The 20,078-nt window shown below is 31.9% G+C and overlaps 1 protein-coding gene across 3 annotated transcripts in view; it reads left to right on the top strand.

The window, feature by feature from the left end:
• LOC126780481 (carboxyl-terminal PDZ ligand of neuronal nitric oxide synthase protein) overlaps positions 1-20,078 on the top strand; it is a 217,394-nt gene that overhangs the window by 182,097 nt on the left and 15,219 nt on the right. For all 3 annotated transcript variants that reach the window (XM_050505008.1, XM_050505007.1, XM_050505006.1), the window contains 3 exons: positions 4,390-4,543; positions 12,790-12,929; positions 19,469-19,705. In XM_050505008.1, the coding sequence (XP_050360965.1) occupies positions 4,390-4,543; positions 12,790-12,929; positions 19,469-19,705 (531 nt within the window). The remainder of the gene's footprint in view (positions 1-4,389; positions 4,544-12,789; positions 12,930-19,468; positions 19,706-20,078) is intronic.

Here is a 20,078-nt window from a genome sequence, read left to right as displayed (position 1 = left end):
TTATTATTTTCTTTGAGTCTTAAACAACTATTTTAAGTAAATAATAATAATACTAAAAATATTGAAATAAAGTTATTTTCCCTATAATTTCATTTAAGGAATAATGTGGCAATTCAAGAATACCTAAGTTTTTTATAACGAATATGATAAGTACCTACTCACAAATTTGTGATGCTGTCTTTTTTATAGCATAGGTAGACAGACGGGCATAGTATATGGACAATATGATGGTAAGTAGTCACCAAAGTTCATAGACATTGGCATTGTAAGAAATGTTAACCTTCGCTTACATCGCCAATGTGCCGACGACCTTGGGAACTAAGATATTATGTCCCTTGTGCCTGTAATTACACTGGCTCACTCACCCTTCAAACCGAACACTCTGCAATACCAATTACTGCTGTTTTGCGTTAGAATATCTGATGAGTGGGTGGTACCACCAGTCAACCTTAAAATAAAAAGACGCAAACTTCATCAAACATAAACTCAATCAAAATAATGGATATCACACCAAAAGCCCGGAGGACATGTCTGTGAAGATTATTTTGTTTATTTAGAGAATAAAACAGCGAAAAATAATATTGTAGGTTTGTTTGGATAAATCTTATATGCGTTTTTTTTTATTTTATTTCATATTTAAAAATTAATTCTTAAATTTGATCATATATTTGATGATATATATATATATCGACGATGTCGATATATACATATTAGTAACAATATATAATTAATATCGTCGAAATTAAGCCTATGTTCTATAATAAACTAACCATGAGGAATATAAATTGAACACGTCATGCCCAAAACCCTTAAGACGCGTACGCATCTGAGGCAGTTCAGGGTAGACGCACGCGTGGCACTACCGCATGCTGAGATGCGGACGCGCCTCGACTCTAGACGTGCGTTGAATATGCCACTTACCCGTCTATGGGCTATTGATTTTTTGACAGTCCTCAGCTTTGTGCGCTTCGCATTGCGTGGACCTAAATCCAAGTGAAATTTAAATAAATAACTATTACGATATTCATATCACTACTTTATCCATGAACGTGGTGATTTCATCTTTTTTTTATATTAAACAGGGAATTCATATAAAAGTAGAGCTGTCATATTTGACAATGTGGATCGCTGTGAGTGAGTGGGCTCGTACCGAGCCAGCGAGTTATAGCGGTTGTGTAGCCTCGAACTTGCAAAAAATAGTGCGACTCGACTCCGATCAGCCTCTATTTTGATCGCACCCTTATGGTTAGCTGTTGTGGATCTGTAATATATCATTTGTCACAATGATCCATTAATCCAAATAGGATTTATTTTTTCATACAAATTTTGCATGTTATATATGTATATATATAATATATTATTTTGTGGTAAAAATTTCATTGTCGACTTGTCTATCTTTTATTTATGAGCATACTAATATTCCTCTTATTAAAAATATATATACACATATATAATTATATATTTTATGATTGTTCTTAAATGTCAAAATATAAAAAAAAGAAATTAACCAGTAGATATTAAGACGATAAGGTCATTATGATCTCGATATATGTTTTAAAAAGAATTATTTCAAAATAAATATCTTCGTTTTGTTGACCTTACCGAATTGAATTAATATAACATTAATCTATGCCAGAGGAAGTTGGAGATCTATTATTAAATAAAGTTATAGCTGTTGTTAGTGTTGCTATAAACAAAATCGCGATATGTAGAGAACAGTACATAACATATTAATTCACGTTAATTACTGTAATCGTTTTTTTTTTTCGTTTTAGAACGTAGGAAAGTTGTGGATTTATGTATAACCGATGATAATTATTTATTGCAATGTTACTGTTTTTTTTTATCGATAATTTAATAAAATTAAATCTCGATCGAAACATTATACAATATATAATTTTAAATGTTTTAAAATTATGGATGATATTTTAATATTTAATAAAAACTTTTTGTGATAAACAAAAGCCCTAAAAGTGCAAACCTTATTAACTTTACACCAATACAGTAACAGTACAGTTACAGCCTGTTAATGTCCCACTGCTGGGCTAAGGCCTCCTCTTCCTTTTGAGGAGAAGGTTTGGAGCTTATTCCACCACGCTGCTCCAATGCGGTTTGGTAGAATACACATGTGGCAGAATTTCAATGAAATTAGACACATGCAGGTTTCCTCACGGTGTTTTCCTTCACCGTCAAGCACGAGATGAATTATCACTCTATAACACAAATTAAGCACATGAAAATTCAGTGGTGCTTGCCCGTTTTTGAACCCACGATCATCGGTTAAGATTCAAGCGTTCTAACTATATAAGCGTTCTATCTCGACTTACATTACACCAATACAGCACTTTTAAATTATTTTGGCTTATAATAACATTAGCAAGAATGTTATAAGATTAAAAAACTCAATGAGACCAAAAAACGACTATTTTTGGTCTATTTTTTAAGAAATGGGTAAGTAGGCAAATGGACAAACTTACGGTAAGTGGTCACGACTGCCCACATACATTGGCGCTGTAAGAAATATTAACCATTCTTTCTGTGTACTATGCTATGATATGTCCCTCGTGCCTGTAGTTACACTAACGTCAACGACACCAACCTACACTAACCTAACGTCTTTTAATGTTCTCACATTTCCACTCTTATAGACGTTACAAAAGAGATGGTAATGGTAAGGCTAATTTTGCTAATTGGAAGACCACTGGGGTGGGACAAAGGTTGCTTAGAAGAAGCATATGTTCTTTATTATACTAAGCCAGCTGTTTAGTAAACTGATTAGTTTTGAATAATTCTACAATATTTATTAAAGGTTTTGATTTTCCATTGATTACGATATAAATAGGAGCCACGAATTGATTACTTGGAAAAATCGCATTGGCGCTTTGCTTTAAATTTTTAATTAAAAGCTATAGATTATGTGCGAAAGGCCAAATTTTAATTCCGGCACCGAAGAAGATTCTAGATTCTGAAGGATATTTTATGTGTTATGGAGTTATATTTATATTTCAATCATTATTCATTCATATGAAAATTATTACAGTAAAAATGAACATAAAATAAAAACCTCATTGTAAAATCAATAAAAAAAATTAAGACGCATGAAATTGATGATATGAAACATTAGTAAAAAAATGGTCAAAACGTTACGTATATATATACAAATTCGACCTTGAATTGCTCAAAACAGTTTCATTTAATGATGTCTATATTATAATATGCAATTTCTGAACGTTTCTGGTGACGTCAAAATCACCACTTATCTTAATCGACATTAATGAACATAATATACAGCAATAAAACGCTAACCCTGTATACGTACCGTATCTGTAAAACAGAGCTAAATATAAAACAGTTAGTAACAGAATTCACCGGATTAAAAAAGTCCACAGATTTATTATTAAATTATCGTTCATTGATCCCATGGAAATACACTGGCGTCATGGCTAACCTAGAATTCTATAAAAAAATTGACATCATACATACTCCAGAGTGTATTGTCACAAATAACGAAGTAAGTACCTCTTCTCTCGGAATCCGCAAATGTTTTCAAATATATATTCTAGTGGACGAAAACGTACGACACCATTTCTATATTTAGGTTAATCTTCTGTATAATTATCGTGTTTCATAACCGATGTATTTATTATTCATTCTAGAAATCATGGAACTGATTGCATATCCACCTACACTAGTATTATGCCAATACTAATAATATAATCCGTTTGATTCTGCATTACAACGTTATTAATGAAAAAAAAAACAAATTTATTGCTACGGGAACAAGTTAACAAATAAATTGCAAATTTATAAAATTGATATTCATCAAATATACTTATACATTATATAATTGCTTCTATTAAATGTTTGTCTGATTTTCCTGGTGGTAAAATTTTCTCCGGCCTTAACTGAATTGCAGCACTTACAGTAGCTCTTACTACACTACACCAGTACTATTACTTTTTATTGCTGTGTCCCGGTTTAAATGAAAAAGCAAACGGGACATCGTCAAAATCTTGAATCATGTGACTGTCCGCGCAAAGGTATAAGGAGTAATATGCTTTGATAATTGTTTAATGAGTTATAATACCTTATGATTTTGTGCCCTACAATAGCAAAGATTGCCGTAAAGTTAACTAACACGAAGCTACTACACTAATCTAAGCACTTATAATCGCTATATTACAAGATACAATTGAATATAAAACTACTGGCTCGAAATCTAGATTCTGTCGAAAGAGTCATTATTTTAAATTAAAAGTAAATGTCATGTATGGAATTCTACAAATACTAATTCTAAGTTTTATAATCTATATATTATTGTAAAGTGTTTTTTAGTAATAGGCAAAGTTAAAATATTAGTGAAAATAAACAAACGAAACTTTTTTTTAGAGCCAAGCAATGAGGATCGTCCGCACCGTTGGCCAAGCATTTGAGGTTTGCCACAAGATGCAAACGACTCCTGAACATCCTGCACCTTCAACCTCATCCGCTGCGGATGAAATCGTGCATGTTGAACACAACGCTGAAGTACCAGCCCCTAAAGGTCTGTCCGTGTACATAAGTATTAAAATAAACTGATTGTATATCAATTTTGTAAGTTATCATAGACTTATAGTTTATCAAGTAACTAACACAATTAAAGAGAGTAATCACAAAGTTTCCCGTTGCAACAAACTTTTTAAGTGCTCTCGTTTTGTGGAGAACGGAAATAACTCCGAATATATTTTCCTCTCAGAATATTGACATCAGTACTTTCAGTAGACACTTCAATTACTGCCGTGTCATTTCGTCTGCAGTCTGCTCTGTCATTCGGACCTGTTGACCGTTAATCCATTTCAACTTGTGAGCTTGCGATAAAATTTCATGTCCAATTTTTATCTGCTTTGCGAATTTCAAAGCGATATATTCGCAGTGCTGCTTTTATATATGATGCTATTGCGAATGTATTTTTCACTTGCTGAATTGAAATTCACGTGTCGTGTTGTGAGGGACTGTAGGAGACAGATAACACTCGGCTTTACTGACGTTGACGTAAGGTTTTAACAGCCTGTGTCGAGTGTGGCCACCGAAATGAAGTTGTAATGTTTAGTTTTGGTATTTTCACACCGCGCTCGCCTGCAGGTCATTGAGCGTGCCGTCGTAAAGCCGATGCTGATTTGTGCCAAGTATTCGAATATAATTATCGAAAGACATCCTCAAATGCGATGTTAGTTTAATTCTTCGTGCATTTATTGCTCAATGTTCGTTTTGATTTATTATTATTTCGTGAAATTTGTACGTTGCAGTGATCAATGTCATATGACTAATTAATTATATTTGTTTTATTATATTTTAGTCATCTTTGTATACGAATTTACTTAAAAAAAAATATTCTAAAAATATTATTATTTCCATTGCCAAAACTACGTGTAAGTTACTCTTAAAATTTTACGCGATTATGAAATCTGTGTGGTACACAAAAAAATCAAACAACGCGAGATAAAACAGGCGGGCATGTGTTTGTTTACAACACATACACAGATTGGACGTGAATTATATTATTAATTTATGTTTTAGCTAGTTCAGGTAGACAGTTATTTCCAACGATCGCGGTTTAAAAATTTTCATATGTTAGACTTTTTATAATCTGTTGAAAGACAAGTGTACTGATCTGAAAGTATAATGATTTAGTAGACTTAGTAAGTAGTTAATCCACCTGCTTGAAACAAAGATTACTTACAGACATTCCGCATCTCACATACAAACAAATAATACTAATAAAAAAATCTAGAGGGTAAATATAAATTATAGGGTAACTGCCCTTATTCTCTGACGGACAAAGGTCATCCTGCTCCTTTTAAAGAGGTCTGGGGCTTATACATATACACATGTTGTAGAATTTCATCCGGCACGAAAGGTTTCTTACGATGTTTTCCGTCAAAGTCGAGAATGAGATAAATCCTATGATTATTATCGGTTGAGAATTTGAAATCCGATTTCAACCACTGCATCAGTATTTGCTTAACGAAAATAATTATTTAAAAAAAAAACACTACAATGATTCAAAGTAAATTCAAAGTATTTTATAAAATATATAAAAAAAAGTTCGTTAATATACTTCTAAATTTTAAAACAAGGTACGGTCAAATTCGCTGTGATATCAGCCAGTGATAGTGGAAGGACCCAGGGCAATATGTTCGACTCTTTTCAACCATGACCAGCTAATTAGCATCTTTCGTTTTTTTTATTAAAACTTTAAAACTCCGTTTACTTTCGGTTTCTACTACTTCCCTTAAGTGTTGTTGATATGACTTATATTATTATTTTCATATTCATAGTTATCGGAAATAAGAACAATTAGTCAAATTATCATTCGACTGAAAATAATTTATTATTATTACAGTTCATTCTGTCTGATACATTTTCTGCTATAATTTAATTCAAAGAATTGCTTTCTTCGTACATTCTACGTCTGGTAAGGTTGCAGTATATATATTAAATGACGCATTTGCCTTAATACCTACCGACATATTACATTTGCAAAGGAAATTGCCGTTCAATTCTCTTACAACGACAATATTTACATAACAAAGAAAACAGGCTGTAAATGTTCTACTACTGGGCTAATGCCTCTTCTCCTTTTTGAGGAAAAGGTTTGGAGCTTAGTCCAATACTCTTCATGTAGCTTACACGTGTATACAAGTGGCAGATTTTCGTCTACAAGTTCTTTACAATTCCTTCACCGCTGAACGCGAGATAAATTAAAAACACAAATTAAGCACATGAATATTTAGAAATGGTAGAAAAAGGTATGAACTCGGAATGGTTGGTTAAGATTCTCATCTTCTAACCACTAGGCCGTCACAGCTCACATAATGTTTCCACATCGCCACATATCGTGTACCATATTTATTTATCAATTATAATAATATTTGATACGCTTAAATATATTTTGTGATGATTATAAAGTTCGTTGTTCATTACTTTTTAGGTTAAAATTGTTTTTATATTCCAAATTTTGAATAGCAAGCTGTTCAGTAGTCTTATTACGTGTGCCGTTATTATGAACATTATTCAATTCGTATAAGTTGAAAATTAGATGTGATTAGTAGTCAGTAGCCCAAAGAAAAGCTAAGCGCGATTCTCTTGAAAAAAATATCACAATAAAACCTTAATTATACCCTTGCGAAGTCGGGACGTGTAACATTAACTAGAACATATACAAAATGAAAAGTCCTAAGTACGAAGTTGTATGCTAAGTAACATAATGTGAATACTCGATCTTTAAAAAAAATGAAGTAATTTTAACAAGCCATGCCTTTTAAACTTGGTTCTTTTTGGATATTTTTTCGTATCTATTTAATTTCTAAAACGTGTGATAAAGTGTTAAATAAATAATTAAATGACTCCTTTATCAAAATAGTTTATAATACAAACATTTTAGTTCAAAGGAGGATAAAAAACACTATTATTCGTTCATTAGGTACATATTAATACAGTTTTTTAAACCGGAAGATGAAACTAATTCAAAATTATACCACCTTTTTTAACACTACTGGGCGTAACCGGATTTTTAAGTATGACAAAACCATCTCTCGAAGTCCCCAGTCAATAGAAGTCTTCGTGGTTAATACTTGACGATCAAAGTGATACACAGTGATCACATATTGTTTCATGAACAGTCATCAACCATCGCCCAATTTCTCCGTCCAACACAAAGCGGTAGCATCTATAAATAAAATAAAAATCGCATCTCCAACACCTGAGCCACTGTTTACACAAAACCCGCATCTTAACCAAGATCTATTCTTTTACACACGTGGGCGTATTATAATTAGCTTTATGTGTCGTTTTATTACATCCGACGTGTATGTAACAGCTGGTGTGACGAACGTCATAACGTTACAGCCTATGTGACGGTACTCGTTATTATTCAGGTAACGAATATATGTTTATTTATAGGCATATTCACTTACTAATAAATGCATAATGTAAACAGTTCCATAAATCTACCGCTGCTAGGCATCCATTTAAGGAAGGATTTTGCAGTTTATTCCTTTAATACTTGTCGTTGGTACAAAATTATGGCACAATGACGATTTCATTTAATGTTTAGTCAACCGCGAATTATGATATTAATTTTATCTTATCTTATAAAATGACCTATTTATATATAATTTACTTAGTATGCGTTTTGTTTTTTAATATTATCTATTTATATATAGGTTTTTACGAAAATAAAACGCAATTATCACAAATAAAATATAACTAACTATATTAGAGCCGAGTGAAAACAATTATGAGAAAAGCATGTAAAAACTAAGCCCTGGTTGGAACCCATAATCACAACTTAAGATCCATTTTTTTATCCACTGGGCCACCCTGGCCAAAGTTTTAAGGGCAGTGCCGTTTAAAAATTAAAAAAAAATTATACACACAGTCAATATGATATTCCAAAATGTATTTTTGTTTAAAAAGTTTTGTTATTTCACAAAATATCTTCTATGTGTATATGATATTAAATAATCTTATTTGTATGTAATATGAATCAGACATATCGGTTTACGAAATGAAACTTGATACAGTGATACTTTGATGTTTTATTCGAAAAATATATAGTTTCCGAGAGGTTAGGTTAGGTTATAGGAAATATTCTCTCTCATTCCTACTTCCGCTTCCCTTCACAAGTCTACGTGTGCTGTCTCTCGATGTCACTTCTTAACTGTGACTTCAATTCCATCGCACACGAAGAAAACTGGCGACTCTTTTCTTTGTCGCACAACTAAAAAATGAAAATCTTTACCAGCACACTTGTTCCCCTCCACTTACAACCTGGGTTCCTTCAAACGATGCGTGAAGAGGCATCTTGCGAGCTGGCGGCTAGTGCAGCACATTCTACATGAATATTTATATATTAAAAAGATGTTTTGATGTCGCGTACAATTTATTCATCAACAATTACTGCAGTGCAGGAAAAAAGGACATATATTATCAACGACATAGCTTACATAAACTACGACTTACTTTGGGCTACGATGCGCATCGTAGCGTTGCGGAAAACATTTTATGAATATTTAATTTATTTCCTCTACTCCACATAAAGATTACAACACTAAAACAAGCACAACATTTCAACGACGTGAAATATCGAAATTGATGGTGAAAGTGTTTATCATTAAATAAAACCAATAAATATGAAGTACATTTTATAAATATTTCTTATTATTATAGGAATATATAGCAATTGATATCAACTTTATAATATACGCGCCACACACACTGAAGGGTTAGAAAGCGGCGAAGAGAGGGCATGACGGAATACGAGAGCGTCATGGCGTTTGCCGTCACGGTACACGATTTAGTCTAACAATCTATATTCCAAATCAATAATTCACTAACATTACTAACGAGTATGGACTCAAATTCAGTTATTTAAAATTGATTAAATTATAATTATAATATCCACCAACGTGTCTGAAGCCCACTTATTTTATTCGTTTCAACATTAAATCTATAATAAATATATTATTTAACACTCCTTTGTACATAATACACCAGTATTTAAAGGAACTACTTTTGATCCAAGCAATGTAATCTCATCTATCTTCACGAGCCGGAATATTTAGGTGCGCAACGCAGTTAAATAAATTTACATTTAACTAACACACACTATAAATACAAAATATATTGCATTGGTATCTATTGTCTCTTTGGAATAAGTCTCCAGACAAATAAGCTGTGTTCATTATTGAAAAAATTAAGTAAAGAATTATTCTTCTATTATCCTATTTGTATTGCTGGAGCTCGATGATGTATTTAATAAAGCAGTACGTATAATTAGAACACGTAAATAAAAATATTATATATATTATTTTGATAGTAACCAATCTAGTATATAATACCAATGACACCGAGTTTCCGACTCTACAAAGTTGATGCATACTTCAAGTGCAAGAATTCTATTTCGTCGTAAGTTTAAAGCATACTGTTTTACACAAGTATATATATTTTGATCCGGATGATTCAGTGTCTAGTTAGAACACAATAATGTGTATAATTTCTGTTTATAATTCATATTGTGATCATGGATGGAAAACATCACGAGGAAACCTTGATATGTCGGAGGAAAATTTGCTATCCGAGTGTCCATCAGTCCTTTGCCCAAGAGCTATTATTCAAAGAGGTTTTTGTATTCTTATTTGATAATTCACGTGAGTATATACAGTTTCTTATAGGTACATATTTACATATTAAATGCTTATGTAAATCTAAAAACATTAAACTAAAATAACTGTGTCAACAAAGCATCCTCAATAATTATAAATACGAAAGTAAATTTTTATTGTTAAATTAACCTTATATCGTAAATTGACTTATATAATAGAGTGTATTTTAAATTAAGAAAACAAAACAAACAGTACCAAATTCAATATCAATAAATAGAATGTACAATCTAGTGTTTATATATTTAATTTTAAAGAATTAAGTATACGCAGCGTCTTTTACTCCCTAAATGAAAGACGCTATCTAAAATTATTTCAGTAACGTGAGGAGTTTTCATCATTTTTCAAAAGGAAAATAACAAACAATGTTGTAACATTATTCGTATTATTGACTCGACATCAAATTGGTCACGTAAGAAATGCCAATTCGTTCTTAGTGTGTCAAAGGAATTCCGAAGTGCAACTTTATATTAAATGTGTTTCTGCAATTCTGTCCTTTGGAAAGGAGAATGCAGTTTAGGAAAGATTATCCATTATTATATCGCTGAATAGTGTCAGGTGTTGATTTATGTTCCCGTTTGAATGATAAGTGAGCCAGTATACAATACTATACTGATACAACCTTTACCAAAATTCACATATCTAATCTTTACTGAATATCGCATATCCGGGCAAAAACCTCTGTGTTTTCCTGTGATTATTTTATTGGTCTGAGTAATCTGAGAGTCTTTTCCGATGTATGCTCCAGAAACCTCCTCAAGATGAGCGAAAATCGTTGTCCTGTTGTGCCATTTGATTGATGTGAATTTACTAAATTTATACATATTCGTTATATTATTTTAGTACACCTTTAGATATTATTTCAGTTACAGTATAATTTAATTCGAAGAGAAATAAAATAAAAGATAATGTTTACAATTAGCGCAATTTAAATATTTGTTTCACGTCCACGTTTATAGGTCACTTCCAAATGCTTATGCCATTAAAAAATCTAATTGGCAAATATCTCGATACGAATTCCGGTGTGAAATCTACAATTAAAATGTATACGGAACATAATTATTCGAATAGCTACAACTGGAAGTAATGCCGAATAAAATTAATCGGAGTATACTTTAAAAACGAATAAAGTTTTTCATATCAGTCGTGACCTTCAAGTGAACGAAGAAGTTAGGAACATATTATCACTATAAGTACAACTACGGAAAATCGTGGTCATTGTAATTGATACTAATTTTATCACGGCTATAGAGAGGTATGTCATTGTAATTGTCCGTATGTTCGTAAGCACTTGATTTTCAAAGAGCAAGATCGTTAAATCTGCTTTCAAGTTCAATGTAAACTATTTTAGGAGCATTTTTATGATGTTTTCATAATTATTCAAGCACTTCAATATTTTTATTTATAGTATAGGCTTGTGAAGCGTCCACTACTGGGCTAAGACCTCTCCTTTGTGGAACTTATTCCACCACGCTGCTCCAATGCGGGTTGGTGGAATACACATAAGACAGAATTTCAGTGAAATTAGATACATGCAGGTTTCATCACGTTGTCTTTCTTCACCGTCAACCACGAGATGAATTATAAACGCAATTTAAGCACATGAAAATTCAGTTGTATCAGTGGTACGGGTTTGAACCAACGACCACCGGTTAAGATTCACGCGTTCTAAGCACTGGGCCATCTCGGTTTGAATATTTATGTCAATCAGTTATCTTTTTATATAAAATGAATAACTTTAACTGCATATTACTAATATATCTTAAACTTTATCGTCTTTACACTAAGTAATTACGACTTACTGCTTAGTTATAGTAGCAAATCATGAAATCCGGCTTTTGGATTTAAGGTCGTACTGGGAAAACTCTTTGGTTTTTCTGTCAAGAATTTCTCAGCAATCAACCACCAAAAAAATTAACCAACTGGTGACATGACAACTGACAATGTTATACACGTGCCTTAGAATACACGTAAACCTTGGCTCTACGCCTTATCACTCTGGTCCTATCGGTTATTTGTCCCATCTGACCATTAGAGAAAGACAGGGAATAGACAGCGCAGTGCACCTGTGTTTGATACTATAGCCTATTTCAACCACAAGAGGAATAAAGACAAAAAACCTCCTTCGACATCGAATTGACGCGATATCGTTGGTCGAGATATTGAATAATCTATGAAACTCATTCGTTTTTAATGTTCGCGAAGTTGAAATTGGAACTTGGGAAGTTAAATAGAAGTGGCTATAACTAATTAAGTGGTGTGGTGTTGTATTATAAATAAAAGTAAATTAATCAAGAACTGTTTGTTGTGTATAATACAGAAGAGCTATTAGAAAATCGCATGGAATATGTTAATCTAAGGTTGGTTTATCTTTGCTCCTTCATCAATTGTAATAGGGTATATATACTCTCGCACTATATCACCTATATCAGTATTACCACTATGGCCGAAATCAAATAAGATATACAATTTAAGTTTCAATAATATAACCTAGAAATGATAGCATTTATCACTGCAATTATTTGAATAATGTGTTTTTCTAAATGTATGCATAATTTATTCGATGTGAGCGCTATCTGATTATCAGAGCCGGTCTCAGAATGTGGTGCCTCGGAGTCATGTGCGGCATCCACGTCTAAAGAGGAACCGAAAACAACTCAGAACAGACCAAAGCACCTGGACCTTCTGCCGCCACCACCGAGGAAGGAAGGGAGACGTGTGTTACAGGTAATACAACGCTGTTGCTTTTTCTTATAGAGCTTCATGCTTTTCTTACATTCTTGTTTTCATATATGTTTGAAAGTGACAAAGCTTAACTGTAACTGTACCTAACTAAGACTAATGTAAAACTTCAAAGTTTGTGTTTACTAAAACTTTTTATGTAGAGTTGATATAGAGTTTTTATATATTAATAAAAATGTATATAGTGCTGTGCAATGAAGTAACCATACGTAAAAAATATAATAATAAAGTAGTCGTCGAATAATTTTAATTTTTTCTGCCGCCACTTTAGGGAATACCCATTATGGGAATTTTAAACGCAAACTTTCAAGTTTGCTTTAAAGAATAAATTGTATTTAAAACGCGGCTTTCATAATTGGATGCTACAAATTTTGTTTAAAAATCACAGAATAATTATTACAAATAAAAAGAATTATTATTTTGTCCGTATTATATTCGTTAACACAAGTTAAATCTAATTAAATTGAAATTTTTCTTAATTGGTTTGGATATGTGCTAGATGAACTCTATTATAATATGATCGAAGTGCCTTTTGTGGTGGTGAGTTGTGAAGCGTGAGTCATGACTGATAATATATTTTTTTCAAGTAAGACTTGCTTGGTTTTTTCTTTTTCTCGTTGGTGGAGCTTTGTACAGGCCCATCCTGGTACCTACTCATTTACCTTGGTACCCACTCATCACATAATCTACCGTCAATCAGCAAAACAAAGTATTGTTGTGTTCCGGTTTCAAGTGTGACTGAGCCAGTGAAACTACAGGCACAAACACACAAAATCATAGTTCCCAATGGAGCATTGGCGATGTAAGGAATAGTTAAAAAAAATTCAGCGCCAACGTCTATGGGTTGTTGTGACCATTTACCATGAGGTATGTAGGTATATTATAAAATTACTCGTTGATGTTGTCTATTTGCACACATACAAGCATATAACTGAACTTAACTATATAAAAACAATAACAGAGTTAAAAGGCGAACTTATCCAAATAAGAGATTTATTTATCTTTTTTTTTATTAGACGAAATCAAGTAATCGAATAAGTGTTATGTATTGCGCTGAGTAGTCTGTATTAAATGATATATTTGAAAGATTCTCGGAATAAAGATATTTATAGCATATTACGTGTAATTTATTGATGAGTGCTTCAAAATATACAAAATCATTGAGATTGCGGAAACACTGATACTCTAGAAAATATGTTTCACTCAATATTTCAATTTAAATGAAATTATTGTTTTTTATTTTAAATCATGTCGTAGATAATCGAGAGTTGATTCGTTTTAACTTAAACAAATATTTAAAATGTTCTAATAAAAACAAGTTTTTAAATATAAAATAATAAATTAATTAATTTAAATATTAATAGTAATCACAATGACGTTTAAAAAAATGTATTAATCATACATGAAATTTGAATGAGTTGTGACATTTTCAGAAACTACGCCGTATAAAATGTAATGTAAAAATTATAATTAAATAATTAAAAAAAAAAACTCGTTTGTGATCTCAAAATCAACAAACAATAAATCGAGTACAAACATTCATGGTATCCACACCTAATATCAATACGAATGATTTACGATACCGCCATTCCGTTTACATTAATGGGAACGCTAAGCTTCTTTTTTTAATTTTACGATGAAATTTAAATTTTGCGAACGAAAGCATTTTAAATTTCGAACAAATAAACAATTAACAAACATAATACATTAAATAAATGTTACCTATATTCAATTTTTAATTAAATACTATTGCATATTTACATAACAATATAAAAAAAATAGAAAATATTGTCAGACCTGACTACTTTTGAACGTATCGTGCAAAAAAGTAAATCTAATACAACCCAACGCATAATAAAAGTAAGCTTCGTTCTAGGTTTGAATGTAGACCACTTTTTTATTTATAATAGTAATTAATTAGATTTGAAAACCGTGGTTGGAACTCATATAAACGTCCATTAAATTTGGACATGCCAGTGATGAAGGCCGAAGTAATCAGACGGGACTACGGACTTGTTTATTTTAAATAGGTGTAATAAAAAAGTTTTTGAATAGGAGTTACATTAAATATTGTTGCAAAGTAGGTACTAAATAAATCTGAGTGAGTCAAGCTATACGTGCCGAATAAAAAATATAATTTATGATTTTTAATTCGCATTTCAAATTCGCTTGTTAAATCATATAAATGATAATAAATGATACATATTTTTAATAATCGTTAAAGCTCTTAATGAAACCATTAGCTTTTATTCTACATTGGTTAAATTAATTTTATTATTCAAATCCTAAAAGCGTGAAAACGTTGGGCGAAATTAATGGCAAGCAATCAAAAAGGTTCTATTGTTAAATGTGTTCAGTAATTTCTTCTAAACAAAAAAATCTTTTATACTTTAATTCAATCCCTAAAGTACGATATACTGTATAATTATATAAATGTTACACAATTAAACGTTGCAGTTAAATAGTATATTATATGCGAGTAAAACTACGGGTGAAAGATAGCATAGAATAAAAATAGAGACAATATCGGTTGTAGAAATAGAATACTCGTAATGATCTCTCCTCACACCCACATCGAATCCGAGAAACGTGACGATAAATCAAAACTATAATAATATCATCGACCTGGTAATAATACTTCTACGATCTCTTGCTCTTTGACGCATTAGTGACGTATGTATGGTTGTAACGAATAGTGAATACGATGATATTAAAATGATTGTAACGTTGATAGAAGTGAAATTAGTACGAACATTCTTTTCCAAATTATATTGTATTCTAATTTCAAAATTAAATATTCATATAATTGTTCTTCTTAAACAGTTTCTGTGTTTAATTCATCTTAACCGCTTTAATATAAATTAATAATAACTATTTACGAACGTAGATCATCGTCACCAAATAAGAATTATATTAGCTTCTGTCTTCGTTCTCGTTGAGGGGGGAATATCTACAAACTGTTCATCCCTGGCAGACCATAGTGGTAACAAATAAGAGGTTCTTGAAAACTATCTTGTAACTAGTCAATGTCCTACGAACCTTAGTCATTTATTTGAGGAATACAGTATATTGTACATAATCATTTTAATATAAATGAAACGGAACGGAACCGGACTGTTACTCCTTTATATAGATTATTTTATAACCTAGCGAGTTACTCACTTAATGGCAAGTCACTTTCTGCAATATCTGTGATATTGGCAAAATATATCCCCTTTTCAAACTGTCAATGCGCCGCCAACTATATCTCCAACGTTATTTCCGTTGTAACGAAACTAACCGCATAAATGTGAAAAACGAATATGCGACATTGACTTGAATAATTATAACATTAAACGATACACGGATCAAAATAGCGTATTAAGGTTAGTCGATTTTCGACATTACAAAAGTGAAGTGCGAAGTTAATTCTTACTGAATGGCATTGAAGGATATGACTGTTAAGTCGTGAAATATCTTTGTTTTATATATAATGATAATAAAGTTATATAATAAAATGAAACAGTGACATATTAATAAATGCATACGCTGTAATATTTAAAATAATTGATATTTATAAACACAAAAAGCCCCAAATAAATTTTGCATATAAAGACAATATTTTTTAAATAAAGTAATATTGAAGTAACGCTCAAATTCTATAATATTCTATTTAAAAATGATAATTAATTCATAATTATTTATTAAGATTTTAAATCTACCCCTAAACGTCGTTTCAGTGTGATAAAGATCAGTTCAGATTTTATTTTAATTTATATTTGTAATGAAATAACAACTTTGGTTTAAAAAAAACATTGCATTATTTTTAAAGTAACAATAAGAAAAAAGATAAAAGGTTTTTTTTTGCATTATTAATAACCTAAGAGATTTAACTAGCTGAGCAGCTAAACGTATTTCGAGCAGTAAAATGTATTTCGTTTTTTGTAGTAGCCATTATATACAGAAGAGACTAGGTGGTAGGGTGTTGAGCAAGCTCGTCTAGGTAGAAACCACCCACATATAAGATATTCTACCACTAAACAGCAATACTTAGTATTGTTGCGTTCCGATCTGAAGGGTGGGTGAGCCAGGTCCCAAGGCCTATTGGCGATGTAACGAATGGTTAATATTTCTTTCCAATGTATATGGGCGGTGGTGAGCACTTACCACCAGTTGGCCTATTGTCCGTCCCTCAACCTGTAAAAGAAAACAAACGCTCTTCAGCTTCTATCTATATTATCCACGGCCACTTTATCCGAAAGTGCTTTAAAGAAGTAATCATTGACAATGTCTCATTCATAAACACGTGGGAGATCCCTAATCAGATCTGGCAACACATCAACAATATACTTTAGAGCTTGATCATAAGGTTATATGTCAGGAAAATAAGAATTACGTCAAATGCGTTTAATGCAATTCTTTCAAATAATATTGCAATTAGCAATACAAAATCGGTTTAATCTAGAATTATTACATATTTGATTAAATTTATCTAAATTTATCTAAATTTATCTAAAGAATTAAATTATAATTAGTATTATGTTTTTATATTATTTATATTTTGTACTCTATAAATAAATTCATTTAATCATCATGTTCTAGATGTCTACTGTGGTATTACGTACTATCTACTCATCATTTTAAACACTTCAAAATTTGAAACCGATTAGTTTCATATGAGTAATCTTTTTATAGCGTAGATACAAGCTAGGAAAAGAAGAAAAAAAAAACAAATGAAAGCTGTTTAGAAACCGCGTTCTAATTGAGTTATTTATATAAAAAAGACTTCGCAATTACCAAGCCACACACAAAAGGACATCAAGTCTGATACTAAATTAACGAAGAGTTTCCTGAATTAACTCTTGTTGGTGGCATGTACGATATGACAACAAACAAACATTTTTTGAAAATACTTAATTTTTTGTCTTAATTCATCACTATGCTTAAGCTTTACTTAGCAATTTATCAACTTACGCAGCTTCAAGTGACGGTTGCACTACGTTTAAGTATTTTTTTACTATGAAATAAAACAAATAGCGCCCCAAAGCGAAATAATACATTTGTATCATTGTAAAATATCTTACTAATTATGATACTGTAAATAGACATTTAGACATTATAATCGTCTTTTATCATTATTTGAGTATTTGTTAAACATTTTCACAATACAGTATGGCATTTTAAACTTGTCTTTGCCAGTCAAAACTGTAAATGATAAATTATTCTTTCTCTATTATAACTATTAATTTTCAGTATGCGTTTTATATATTGCAAATGGCGAAAATTTTTATTACTATATATTATTTATATTTAGGAATTAATAAAATCATAAAATTACTGCGATTCTGAAAATAACCTGTGTTGGTATATGTATATATTATGATTATGTTATTTATTTTCTTTTTGTTGTAAGCCGCATGCGACTTCAATTTTATTAATGTAACAATAATATCATTAAGTTTCTTTTAACTAAAGGTGTACCTACTTATAATGTGTTAATGTGTTGTAAGAGACATTATATATGTAACATTACATTCATAAGCGTAATCCTGCCAGCAGCAATTAAAATATAACGGTCTTATTATTAACCTTGCTTGCGAGTTAGTTAAACAATGCTGTCTTTTTCTTTCGAATGTCAAATCAATAATAACAGAAAGAGCGCAACCAGTGTTTAACTAAACAGCTGTGAAGCAACGTTTATAAGTTAGGCCGTTTTTGACTTAGACTGTAGTTTATCTTTCTGCATGATGTTCCGCTTTGTTTTTTCGTAAAATATTATAATGATTTCGGGCAGAAAAACCTTAATAATCAAATAGTATAAGTAAGCCACCTTGAGACAGGTTGTTCAAACCTCCCCTGTAACGTGCGACTGTAACAAAAAACATCTTTTTTTTTTTTTTTTTTTTTTTTTTTTTTTTTTTTTTTTTTTAGAATAGGAAGGCGGACGAGCATATGGGCCACCTGATGGTAAGTGGTCACCAACGCTCTTAGACATTAGCATTGTAAGAAATGTCAACCATCGCTTACATATCCAATGCGCCACCAACCTTGGGAACTAAGATTTTATGTCCCTTGTGCCTGTAATTACACTGGCTCACTCACCCTTCAAACCGGAACACAACAATATCAAGTATTGCTGTTTTGCGGTAGAATATCTGATGAGTGGGTGGTACCTACCCAGACGAGCTTGCACAAAGCCCTACCACCAGTAATGTCTATAATAATCTCCGTCTCCATTCAGTTTTGTTTTAAATTATATAATTTAGCCTGTCTGGAATGGTACCACGCACTTATCATACTTTACCGTCAAATAGCAATATATAGAAATATGTATGATTTCAAGTGTAGCCTGTGTAATTACAAGGACAAGGGACGTAACTTCTTAGTTCCCAGGGTTAGTGACACATTCAAGACGAAGGGGAAATTAATATTTTACCACCCTCTGTCTATGGGCGGTGCTAACCACTTATCACAAGATGGCCTATTTTCTAGTCTGCCTACGTATTTAAAATAAAAAAAAAACCAATAATAGTATTTTGTTTCAGCACACAAATCCTGTTCCGAGCATCAATCTTCCAGATTTGCCGGAATGTGTGACCAAAGTAGATATGGCAAGTCTGCTGGAGGGAGATGTGGCAACACCGCTCAGCGCGCAACATCAATTGCAACTGCTGCGCGAGCGGCTTGAGCAGCAAGCACAACAGACACAGGCAGCGGTCGCGCAACTGCTACTGTTGCGTGATCAGCTTGCCGCTGAGCAAGCAGCGCGTTGCGAGGCCCAAGTAAGTTATACAACACCTATAAATCACGTGCATTTTATACAACAAGCTCAACACAAACGTGCTAGTACGTGGATTGCATACAAGCGTTTGCTACGTGACCAGGTCGGCATGTAGCATTCTGCGCGGGTTATGAATGATCCAGTATTAAATCCATTCGTTTTCGAATTTTAATAAAATACTGGCCTAGTTTCGCTGTTTCTATATTCTAATTGAATGAAACGTAGCGTATATAAATTTGTTATCCTATCCCAAAACGCAATAAACATCGACAAATAACATATTATTATAATGTATTAATCTACCTGTCCCGGTTTCACACGAGTACAATAAGGGTCTACGTAAAACGTTTATATCGTGATACGTATAACTCAAT

Source organism: Nymphalis io, chromosome Z, assembly GCF_905147045.1.
Source record: "Nymphalis io chromosome Z, ilAglIoxx1.1, whole genome shotgun sequence".
Lineage (NCBI taxonomy): Eukaryota > Metazoa > Arthropoda > Insecta > Lepidoptera > Nymphalidae > Nymphalis > Nymphalis io.
The sequence above is the reverse complement of the archived record's forward strand: the minus strand, read 5'-3'. Positions and strand labels throughout refer to the sequence as shown.